The 12571-nt window shown below is 40.2% G+C and overlaps 1 protein-coding gene across 5 annotated transcripts in view; it reads right to left on the bottom strand.

The window, feature by feature from the left end:
* The window catches only part of LOC147426674 (structural maintenance of chromosomes protein 6B-like), a 209963-nt gene extending 208179 nt beyond the window's left edge, over nt 1–1784 (bottom strand). For 2 of the 5 annotated variants that reach the window (XR_015186303.1, XM_086499210.1), the window contains exon 1: nt 1498–1784. Coding sequence is in view for 2 of the 5 variants with exons in the window: in XM_086499210.1 (XP_086355336.1) it covers nt 1498–1633 (136 nt within the window). In the remaining 3 variants the exon portion in view is untranslated. Of the gene's footprint in view, nt 1–1493 lie in introns of all 5 variants that reach the window. The other 3 variants (XR_015186301.1, XM_086499209.1, XR_015186304.1) reach the window with 2 other exon arrangements.
* Nucleotides 1785–12571: the final 10787 nt, after the last annotated feature.

Below are 12571 nucleotides of genomic sequence, written 5' to 3'. Positions count from 1 at the left end.
GGAGTTACTAGGCAGCCTTACTCAAGGATTTGCAATGCGAGAGATGTCCCACTGAAGGGATAACAACGGAGAGAATTATTACCATTTGCAGATTGAGATGTCCACGACCAAAAGGACCACGTCCACAGCTTTGTCACTACCAAAAAAAAACAAGCCATCATTGCATGTCATCCCAAGAACAATGCACGATGACTATCACCCAGAGGAAGTACACAAGAGGGCGAACAAGGTGTGAACTATATATACATCAAGGTGACCTATATGATGAGTGTAAAAGGAACCACTGTGGGGATGTGTAATGCCATGTGATGAGGCCTCGATGTTGACAGAAAAGAACTGATGGTCTCGCCCATGTGTGAAGAAAGACGCATCAACCCTGCTCAGCTGCCCCGGAGGAGCCGACTGAGGAATCCCATTGACTGTGAAGAGTATGTAGCAACTCTGTCCAAATGGCTGTCAAAACGGGAGGACTGAGAGCCCAGAATGTGTGCACAGCGAGCCTTCCACATGGTCCAAAGCGTGATGCTGCAAATCGTGGTGAAAACTGTGTCTCGGTGGTTGAAATTTAACTCATGACCTGCATCTGGTATCATCTATAGAGTACCTGGTCTATATCCCAAGGGAGTAAGCAGAAAGACCGTGCAGTTTGTACAATCAGTTTGTGCCCTTGGGAGGGTTGGTTGGTACCCATCCTCTCTTATTCTCTCTCAGTATCCCTTAGATAACCTTCACCAATCCCTCTTGCTCCATCTTCTCCATAAAGATTAAGAAACATTCTCCGAGTGAGAAAGGACCGAGTAGTTAAGCAAACAAGTAAGCAGAGGTGTTTCTATTAGTGTTGTAACTGATTCTTGTGTTGCATTTATCGACCGCTACACCTGAAAACTACCTAGGCTTACACATAACAATGCAAGAGATGCACAAGGACACTGTTGTCCGCATAGCTTTTCTGATATACAGGTGGCTTGCCTCCTCATTTTACAGCTGTTGTATGCATGGCTTTTTACATATACAGGTGGCTTGTGCCTCCTCGTTTTGCAGCTCAGTTTTGGCAATCCATTTCCTTCCTTGTCGTATGTCCTTGGGTGTTGTCTCTCAAAACGAGGCAAGTAGCTAAAAGAGCATCTTTTCTCTAAACATAAAACAATTCAAATGTTACAAGACATATCTCAGAAACAGCAAATAAAATTGTCCATATTGAAAAATAGTGGGTCTCTTCACAACATAGAGGGCACTCATTTTCAATCTGTCATAAGGAAAAATTAAAAATTCGTCTTTAATCTATACAAGGTAAATTGATATATGATGTGTATTCTACTGCTACGGTTGTCCATGGACTATTCATAATAGCTCCAATTTCCGTGCTCTAAACATTTCCGATTAGTAACGCCCGTGGAAGCTCTGTGGTAGCCCAAAGCCATTGTCGACTATTTAGAAGTAACCCTTCAGAACGGTGAAAACTAAGTTGCGGAAGACAGAAGGGAGTGAACCACCTACTTCCGTTTTGTCCGGTGATGAAATTGACATAGTCGATGAAGTCGACGGACAGACTGCCGTGGCACATAAAGTTCTCCACGCGGATGCGCTGGATGGTTCCCGCCTTCTCTGTGTTCGAAGAGCTACTTCCTGCCATAGCTGCTCACTGACAAGCAGCCTCCTCGCAACAACGCAATAGCGCGGGAACTAATAGACATTTGCGCACATTTATTCGTAGAAAGCAACTAGAGTGCATCGTTAGCCTGCATGACTGCAAGGGCACTATTGTAATTACTATTTTCTTCTCATCGAAGCATTGAACATGATGAGAGTGCGATAGTCAAGGGTTGTTCAAAAAGTTCAAGATACAATGCGAACTTAACCCACGTGGCTGCAAATCTCCGCCGTGAAAATTTTAAAAAAAACAGTATTGCAGGTTCGCAGGTAAACAAAAGCATTGAGATTTAGGCTCCTACGCTAACGAAGTAAAGATTCCCCCGGCCCAACCTGTCCTTCAGCTATAATAGATATCGGCCAAAGTAAACTGGAATACTTAGAGTAGTTCGCCCCCCTTGCCCCTTCTATCTTGGGTATGGATGTGCCCTAACCAAATCGCCCGCAGGCCGCGCACGCCTTTTGTGGAATCTAGATGCCTTCCTCGACCTTTGACGTGCAAACAAATGATAACGTGGAAGTAAACTCGGGAGTACAAGCCTCAAGGTCTATGGCCCCTGATTGATGTCAAGGGACTTTGATCCCATCTCCCAAGATATAGGTGCCCCCCCCCCCCCCCCCCCCTTTTTTTATTTTATTGAAAATTTTTTTAAAGGATGGCAAATTGTTCAAAACTTAGAAAAAGGAATATGAAAAACTGTCTTCCTAGAGACACTCTCTCTCTCTCTCTCTCTCTCTCTCTCTCTCTCTCTCTCTCTCTCTCTCTCTCTCTCTCGTGGTTCACTCCCTTCTGTCTTCTGCAACTTAGTTTTCATCGTTCTGAAGGGTTACTTCTAAATAGTCGACAATGTCTTTGGGTTACCACAGAGCTTCCACGGGCTCCATGCATACAACAGCTGTAAAATGAGGAGGCACCTAAACCTTTCTACATTATGGTGATATAAGCATCAAAAGGTTGCTTTGGGACTCATTACTTACAAGAAGTGACAAATATGTTTGTGATGCCTTAGCAGGTGAAAGAAGCGATCTTTCAAGGAGCAGTTAAAGAGAGAGTTGTATTTGATGTTCTTAAGCCCAAGACTAGAGAGGCAGATCATAATGGATTGGTGGTTGAGAATATTATGCAGGCTAGATTCACTCTAGTACTACTTTTGGCACATATGTTTGATAGAACCATGTGTAAAGAGTTTCCTAAGAGTTGGACCACAAATATAGTGTCTATACATAAATCAATGACCCTACCATATCACACCATCATGATTGGTCACACGTTGGCCAAGTGATATACCTCCATTCTTCAATTGAGATACATTTTTGGGCAAAGGAGACATAGACTTTGGCACCTGGGTAGGTAAGGTTCTCTAGGATATGCCATATACTTACTCTGAGAACCATCATTGAGGAAGGAAAATTTGCAACTGAGCACATATGATGCTATTTTTGTGGATTTTTGCAAAGTGTTTGACATAGTCCCATAGCTACACTCCTACACAGGATGTATGATTTTGGGGGTGCCTAGTGAGATTGTGTGGGCGATTATCGCAGTGTAAAAGTTCATAGTGGGCAAAGTGTGGACCTTTGAAGGTCTATTTCACTCGTACACTCCACCATTGGGGTGAAGTAGAGATGCCCATTGTGATCAACTCTTTTTGGACTATGTGTTTATGGGATCATTGGTTACATTGATAGAGGTGAAGATAAAAAAGAGTTGCTTGGTATTATTTGGATACCTCTCTTAAAGTGTGCTAATGACATTGTATTAAAAGTCGACTCCCCAAAGGGCATGCAAAACATTGGTTACTTATGCCATACTTTATGTGTCTAGATATAAGGACCTAGTATGGGTAACCTCAATAGACAAAGGACGTATATATGATGGGAAGAAACCTATGGCGAGGCCACAATATCCAAGATGATTTGGAGCTAGAGCTCTGTCCCAATGAGATTGTAAGAGCAAAGCTTGTTGTGGCACCCACTGTAGTAGAGGCACTCACCAAATCTGTAAAGATTATTCACAGTGTTTGGCATCTACGAGACAAAGATATCCACAAATTGCCATGGAGTCATTCGACAATTAGCAAAGAGGGGATACGCTTTTTGTAGCCACGAACACATTTATTCATCGTCTCATCTACACGATTTCTCCATGGACAAATTACCTCCATTGTAGTACTCTTTAGTAGATGCGCCATCTCCCACTTTGAGAATTAGCCATCTCATCATATAGAATATCACCTAGCTAGATACGGATAGGACTTTGATTACTTCTCTGCAAGAGTTGGGCACAAAAATGTCTTTCTATAAATGGTTCTATTATGCAGCTAAGTTACATGGATACACATCTCTCACATGGAGTGAGATGTGTTATTGGTCAAATGCAAACATCCTCAGACCGGTTTGTTGATAGAGGTAGGGAGGTTTATAGGAGTGCCTCTAAAGCAACACAACACCTATGTTGACTTTGCAAATTCTCACCCAATACCAAGGAGCACCGCTTATGTCCTTGTTCGGTCTACTGTAAGGTGAGAGGCCGTTTTTTCCGCTTAGGACTACCTAGATCAGAGATGTCTTGACCTTCATTAATTACAAATACTATGTCTCGCGGAGAGATTACTGAGAGAGCATACCAAAGCATCAAGGTTTAGAGCTAGAATTGTCAACAATTTTTGCCTCTCATAGAGATTGAATATAGGATGACTACTATGTAGAGCATTTGGATTGACAAGACTATGCATTTGCGAGGTTTTAGATGGCCTAGACATATATAGAAGCTATCATGGTGACATCTTCTAAAGTGGAGGATCAAACATACCACTCATTTGTTGACTCTAAAGGAGATAGACACCACCCTAAGATAGTTCATGGAGTGATCCACCCTTCTCCCCCTTTTGGCTTCCATATACATCTCTCTCGATGTATTGTATCGAAGTGCCTCACCTATGACCCACATTGCAATTTTGATGCATGTCTAGCATCCTTCTTAGAATATAAGGACCCTAGTTTTAGTTTCTATAAGTGCACGGGCAAAGCAAAAGAAGAAGGCCTGATGATGGCGTACCCCTTGCAGGAACCCCATCTTTCTAGCCCAAGAACCTACACCTGCAAGCCTAAATAAGCATGATGAGCAAGGTGGTGCTATAAACCTTGGCAGACCATGGACATCCAAAGGAAGCAATGGCTACTATTTGGTACCGGGTGCATAGGAAGCTTGCCCAAACTCTTGCAAAAAATGGGGTTTTCAAATCATCACCTCAAGGTTAAGAGCCACGTGTTTTATTACTTAAATATTCTTGGTCGACTATTGCCAAAATAAGCGTTCAAAAGTCGAAAGTAAAAGCCCCACTCCCTAGACAATGCCTTTTCTTTTACATTTGCTACATAGTTTTGCACTCTACCTTGTTTTTCACCAAAAACAATTATCACCAAAGAAGTACCACAATTATCACTTTGTATCCACCCATTGACTATCTCATGGAGTTATTGAAAGAGCAATTGGGGGCGAAGACAAATCAACGTAAATATTGAAAGACTTCTCTTGAAAGGAACCATGATTTCAGCCACAAAGATTAAGATTTTATTCCAAAGGCCTTATACACAACTTTTGAGCATCAAAAAATTAAAGAGAAAATGTCATTCTTTTACATTTACGGAGTATGATGGTAAACAAAAGGGTTAGAACATTATGTAAGATATGTGGGCTTTGGCTGATGATCCCTCCTAGCTATTCTACCATTGGTGTGTATTTGTTCTTGTTTAGTTTGCACATGCTTGCCAAAAAGCATGTGATAGCACGTGTAGCATTCTACCTAGGATGATGTTGTTTATGGTCCTGTTATCCCATGATGTCATTCTCTTTGTATGCCTATATAAGAGGCTTTAAATCTCTCTTTTCTAATGCACAATCAGAGCTCATTTATGGTATACATTGAGTCTCTCTCTCTCTCTCTCTCTCTCTCTCTCTCTCTCTCTCTCTCTGTGATTGATTTTATAGGCACACACCCCATGAATGCTACTCTCCCTAATCCACCCCAACCCTAACAAGTGGTATCAAAGATTGAAGAGAATTTATTTCTCTCCATCTATTGTACTTTAGTTAACTACTATTATTCCTCTTTTTCTAATTAGCCTCATTCCTATGATCAATAGTCATTACTCATTGCACTAATTGGTTGCGAGCATGCTGATGGGTAGGAGTTTCATGGATCACTACTCACACTAATACAGCTCAGTGGGTGATTGGGTAATTTCTAAACTCGATTACCGCCGACACGATATGTGCAACATGGCATAAACGTGGTTGCAGGCAGTAAACCAATTAGTAAACCACCCTATAGAACGAGTCATTTTGAGTCTACACATGTGGAATGTCAGCTTGCCCACTATCTTAGCATAAGGTTTATTCAATCGAGTTCTCCACCATGGGCTTCTCCTATCCTATGGAAAACTCACCCAAACCTTTTTTTTTAATAACCTTTTTGCATCATGTGTGTGTGTGTGTGTGTGTGTGTGTGTGTGTGTAGAAGCTTTTGCACTCGCATCTACATTTACTAATGAGCTCACTCATGGGGCACTTCAATAGACTCTAATTAAGTGTTTGAATGCTTTATTTGGGAGGCAATAAACCCTCAATTAGCCAAACTTCATTAGGTTTTACACTACTAATTGAGGTTTTTCTTAATTGGTGCATGCCCCGCTAAAAAGAATTCATTTAGTCTTGTTTACGTTGGTCGTGATTTTCTCATTCATACAAATCTAATAAAAAAGTTCACTTTGAGAGCTCTTTATTAACTATTCTTTGTGAGTTTTGAATTCCTTTTATAGTATAATTATCTAGTGAATTATATTTACCTACCTTTCACGTATAATTATCATCTGATTTTTGTGCTTATTAATTAAGTACATTTGAAGGTCATCCTGCATTGCACACACAATCTGCAGGTTAAAAGCTTCCCTTTACAATTTTTTACAAGAATCTTTATTCTCAAAATCAAAGTTGACAAGCACCCAATTGAAGCCAACATTTGCAATTGTCAATATTGCATCTCTCTTTCAACAATGCATATTTGAGGTGGCGGTGTGGCACAATCATTGAAAGAAAATCACACATGCACTTAGAACCAATACGTTTTATCCTTCAAAAGCAAATTGTGGCCTGTATTACATGGGTTTTGCATGGGACCACAACCACAGAGCTTCAATTAATCCACAAAATCAAACTTGGTGTGCATATCTATGGCAAAAAGGTAGCAACCCATGAGCGTGCACTTTGCTTGCTAGCAGAGAATTTGGATCCTACGCACTTTAAAGTAGTACTGATACTAAGACTATAAACTTCAATAGGTAGTCCCACTATAAATGGTCAAAACTTGACTTTTTATTGGTCAATCTTGCTTCAGAACCCTTAATACCAAAGAAAAAGAGAATACTAGTAGTATCACTATTTTAAAGATCTTGTCATCAAAGTACCACCAGATCAATACAACTGATTTGTGGCTGGACTTCATCAATCTCACAAAATCATTCTAAGGCATAATGGAACCTCGTTTGTACTCCATTTTTGTAGATCATAAGTGTGCTTTGAGGGCCTGCAAACTCTACTTCATAGTAACATTTGAGGCCACTAAAGCTGGTAATTTTTAGCCAAAGGGCAATGCTATTTTAGGAGCATCTATTGTGACTACTCATTTAGTGCTTTCAACGAACTCAATAATGTGCATCTTACAATGTCATCAACCTGGAAAGTAACCAAACTTGGAAGTTGGCACCACTTGCAAACGCATGTTGTAAGTGTTAGCATTGGAAGCAGTCAATAGCTCGCATGATCCAAAACTATAACACAGTCGGTGCCAAAACTTTCCAAAACATTTGTAAAGTTCTAGTGCTAAAACATTTTGTCATGGGTTGCACTTGGGAAGAACACCTAAGTTACATGTACCTATCACGTTACTTAAACATCAAGATATTTTAATTCCAAAAGCTGTCACTTTTTATTTAAAGAGGGATAACATTGGAAAAAAAACTTGAAAGAAAATTTTATAGGTTTACAAGGAAAAGGGTGTGTTATATTCTTGGACAATTCACAAATAAGAAATTTTCATAATATATTGGGGTATTATGAATAATCTCTTGAATGCACATGATATTTGGAGACTTTGATAAGTGACCACCTTGAGCAATTATTATTCTAGGCATGCCACTTTGTCATTATTACAATCTTGCTAGTGATTACTCCACACACACTTGATGACTTTCAAAATGGATAAGAAATAAATAACACTCCAGTGATAATCACGTGAAATATGTTCTTTAATCTCTCACGCACAAGCCCATTGTGCATTAGGCAATCTTAGGAAAGGATAGAGGATTTGTGAATGAAGTCTTCTTCTTCACCAACCGCTACATCACATCAGTTGTATCTTTTTAAATATCAAGAACATTCTATTGTAGACTACCCTATACATCTACCTCTTTCTAGACCAAGGGATCACCTTATTCTTGGTACCTAGTCAACTTCTCATGAGGCACTTTAGAGGACAAATCCCATTCTACAAAAATAAATTTAGGAACAACAACCTTCTAACTCATCCTTGGACCTACTATCTTGTTACTTGAGAAGAAAAACAAGACTTACTTGATGTGCATAGACTATCATACTTTGAACAATGGACTATGAAGAATAGGTATCCCATTCCTCGTATCAATGCACGAAGTGTTGGAATTAGGGTTGCAAAAAGCACACAAAGCTTGGAGAAGATGAAGGAAGCTCAAGGCACACAATAGAGAGTGTATTACTTAGTGTGCAATGGAAATATAAGTTAGCCCTAGAGTGATGGGCATATATACAATGCACGGGGGGCAAAACCTCCTAGTGAGGGAAAAAATGCCCCGATGGTCCTAAGTGTGTTCACACACATCACTACCACATTTATATGGTAACAAATCCCCCCTGGAGTGATGTGGTGAACGAGAGCTGGGACATAGAGTAAAGGGAAGTGCCATGCCCTAAGGACTTGATCAGTCCACAAAGGGGAGTAAGCCCAAATCTTTGTGAAAATCTTCAAACTTCTCACAAGACAATGCCTTTGTGAAAAAATCTGCAAGGTTGTCTTGTATTGGCACATAAGCCAAGTTGATCTCTCCTTATGAGAGCCTCTCCCTGACATACTGGTAATGCACCTCAATGTGCTTTGATCGAGCATGAAAAATTGGGTTCCTTGCAACTGCCAATGCGCTCTGGTTGTCATTGTAGATAGTGTTGGCAATGCCTTGTCCAACACCCAAATCAGCCATAAGGCGTCTAAGCCATATACACTCAACCGTAGCTGTGGAGATTTCCCTGTACCTAGCCTCACAACTCGAAGTGGCCACAATAGGTTGCTTCTTGCTCAACCATGATATACATGAGCTACCAAGCATGAAACAAAAACCACTTGTGGACACTCGCGTGTCAAAATAACCAATCCAATCTAAGTACAAAAAAGCATGTAGGTTTGGCGGCAATGATCCCCCCTTGGGATAAAACAAGCCAAGATGTAAAGTGCCACTCAAGTAGCGAAAAATCCTCTTGACGGCTTGCCAATGCTATGAGTTGCTAGCCAAAAGCTTATCTTGCAATTAGCACAAAGGAAATATGGCTCGGGCAGGAGGAGGTGGGGTCTAGCCCTCCTTGGACATAGCATTGGTGGAGAAGGTGGAAACGAGTTGGAGAGACACATCAACACCTCATTGCCATGTCTATCACCTTATTAATAGGATTTGTGCAAGGTGACAACAGAGATTTGAACAATTCGGCTAATAGCCTATCCATGTGAACTCGTGTGACATAGGCCATAATATGTCAGATCTCATAAATGGGGACCATTCAAGGCCCATTTTTGAAGGCTTTGACACCCTTTGGATTCTTTTACCCTTTTGTGAAGGGAAAAAGTAACTATACCTTTCAAAAGAAGGATAGGATATCAAAAAATATTCCAACAACCCCTCTAACTTTTACTTAAATATAGCTTAAAACAACATATTAGTGAATTTGGGAATTTTTCAATTCCCACTTTCAAAATGAGCTTAAGATTTGACCACATAGACAAATCTTAGCCAAAGTTTTGAGAGCATGGCTCAAAAGACCTTTTCAAGTACTATCTTGTCAAAGGAGTTGGCCTTAAAAAATAGTTTGAGATTTATCCATATGGACAAATCTTTAAGACATTGGTAGTTTCCAAATTGGCTCTAGAGTCTCAAAATTTCTAATATGAATTTTTAATGAAGAATACATTAAAATTTACCATTCAAACGAATGTACTACAACATTTTGTAGTATGTCCTGATCTAATGAATAAGTGCATCTAGACATCTGTTAGAGATATGTGATATTTGGATGTGATGGATAAATGAGTCAAGCTTGCGATCCTAGTGCATCAAGGGTTCCAAAAGGATGAGATGGCTAGACATCGATCTAGGTACATCAATAGTTTTGGAGTAGATGAGATGACTAGATTGACTGCTTGCACCTCAGTGTTTAGCATGAACTAAGAGTTTAATATGTGCAATACATGCTTTGTGAGTTTAATCTATTGTGGGGATGCTAAATAGTGTATATGAATTGTGAGAAAGGATGTGAATCTGATAGTGAGGAAATTTTGTAGATCAAGACATCTGTGAATAGATCATTTACGAACTAAGTTACAATGATCATGATTCTTATCTGAGATCTCGACGAAAAATGTGAGGCGATTGTTCACTAAATTGTGTCTTTATCCAAGTGCTAGATGTATGTAGCTTGGTGCATGTGTACATAGAGTCAATGTCTACTAAACTAGTTTTTGCCCTTTGTCTGTTTTGCAAGCATAATCGAGGCAATCATTGTACACCCTCAACTAATGCAAACAAACTTGCCATAGCCATCAATTTCACTCTCATGTGTCATCTCAATTCTCTTCTCTATCTCTTTCTTGGCTTTGTGCAAATCAACGGGTGTGTGTGTGTGTGTGTGTGTGTGTGTGTGTGTGTGTGTGTGAGTGTGTGTGTGTGTGTGTGTGTACCCTCTGATTGGTCTAGTGTGTGCAAAGGAGAGAGAGGTTTTGAGAGTGTGAGGGAATAGAGCTGAGAGTATGAATGCTTGGTGGTCTTGGGTTACATGAGTGTGAGTGGTCGTGTATCATGTGAAAGAAATTGTGTGGTTCAACGTGTTTGCGAGCGGATTGGGGTGTTGCATACATCTTGGTCTACAGAGAGTCATTTGTGTGTGCTTTTAATTGTGTACCCCATTTTCCCTTTCTATCTTTTGATGCCCCCATTGGGGAACATTATCTAAATGCTCCTAGTTCAAGTTGGGATCATGTTTTGAAGCTTGCAAAGATTTTAGCATGGAGCTAGAGGCCTATCTTCACTTGTGCACATAATCTTGTTACGAGATTGGGCACCCTCCTGTTGTATGTGGTTAATTGCAATTGGGATAACTGGCTTAATGGTTAATTATGTTCTGTCTATTTGATTTTACTAATAGTGAGTTGATGATTATTTGTAGATTGAAATTCTAGGAGTTGAAAAGGAGGCGCTGGCAAATAATAACCCTCTCGATCATTTTACCTTTGCACAATATTTTAGACTTTTTATTCAATAAGCCATTATGGCTGCTTGTAAATAGCTCTAGTGAAGACTCACCCTTAGGGGACATGCAATAAGTGATGTGTTCCACTCAAGTACTAAAGTGGACTAGTTGTAAAAGAGGGGCCTCCAATTTTGGCACCTTAAACTTAAATAATAAATTAAATACCAAACTCCACAAGAAGCAAGGGTGCCATGGAGTTTGGGGCTATGATTTTAGGCCTTTCTTGTGTAGATGCTTTCAACTTTACCTTCCGTCTCTCTTATGCTATGTTGTGTCATATTGTGCACCCTCTAATTATGTCTACATTTCTTACAATCTCTTACACTCTATCCTTGTCAATCTATTCTCTTGTGTGTGTCTGTTGTCTAGTCTAGGTGTGTGTATACTTGGATTTGGGAGAGAAGGTGACATGTTGACGGTGAACTCTGTGATGAATTGTTGAATTATCCGAGCAACCGGTCTCCCCTTTCTCCCAACACTGGTATCAGAGCTTCTGGTTTGAGGAAATTAGTAATCAAATTCAATTTTTTAAGGAGAAAATTGCAAATGTGCAATATCAAGTTCGCAAATTGAAGCTAATCGACGATTAATAGACAAATCGATCAATTGATCTTGCTCATCGACGATCAAGATTTGGTATGGCTAGTTTAAATCTCAATTGATGGCTAACTTTTGTGGATTGTGAAGGTGAGAGATCAAGAATTGAAGAAACAAGAGGGTAAAGAAAAAATCAAGAAGTGTCTTTGGCTTGATCAAGTGTTGAGGGAATTACACTGGCATAGTTCAAGGTTAGAAGAAGAATTAACGAAGAAGACGGTTTGTGTGAGAGCTTCTAAGGTTTCTTGGAAGAGAAAATTGAAAAATTTAAAAGCTTGGTGTGATGCCAACACTCCCCAAGGGATGTTAAGGTTGCAACACTTTGCGTCCGAAGCGCAAAGGGAATATCATGATCCAAATTGAGAGTCCGATAAGGACCGCTGTGTGAGCGGCCTCTTGCAAGCCCAACGGGTGAATGATGACCTCACATAAATCTTGCACAAGCGATACCAACAGGGGCGCCCTGACATGCGGAGCATTTCTTCCGACTTGCTTGCAGCCTGAAAGAGTCTCTGCATGTCGCCCTCACTTTCTCTTTCTCTTTCTTGTGCTGGTCGGTCTGTCCTACTTGATGCATGCTTTCACTTTCACACTCCTTTTAGAATTAAAAGATGAAGCCTTATTTAGCTGTGGTCGGACCATCCATCCAATAATTCAAAAGAAGTAGCCTTTAGGGACAGTTCCCGTTAGGACAAGCCTGAATAGAATTGTAATCCATCC

The sequence above is a fragment of the Adiantum capillus-veneris genome, chromosome 24 (assembly GCF_014529385.1).
Source record: "Adiantum capillus-veneris isolate H3 chromosome 24, ASM1452938v2, whole genome shotgun sequence".
NCBI classification, from domain to species: Eukaryota; Viridiplantae; Streptophyta; class Polypodiopsida; order Polypodiales; family Pteridaceae; genus Adiantum; species Adiantum capillus-veneris.
The sequence above is the reverse complement of the archived record's forward strand: the minus strand, read 5'-3'. Positions and strand labels throughout refer to the sequence as shown.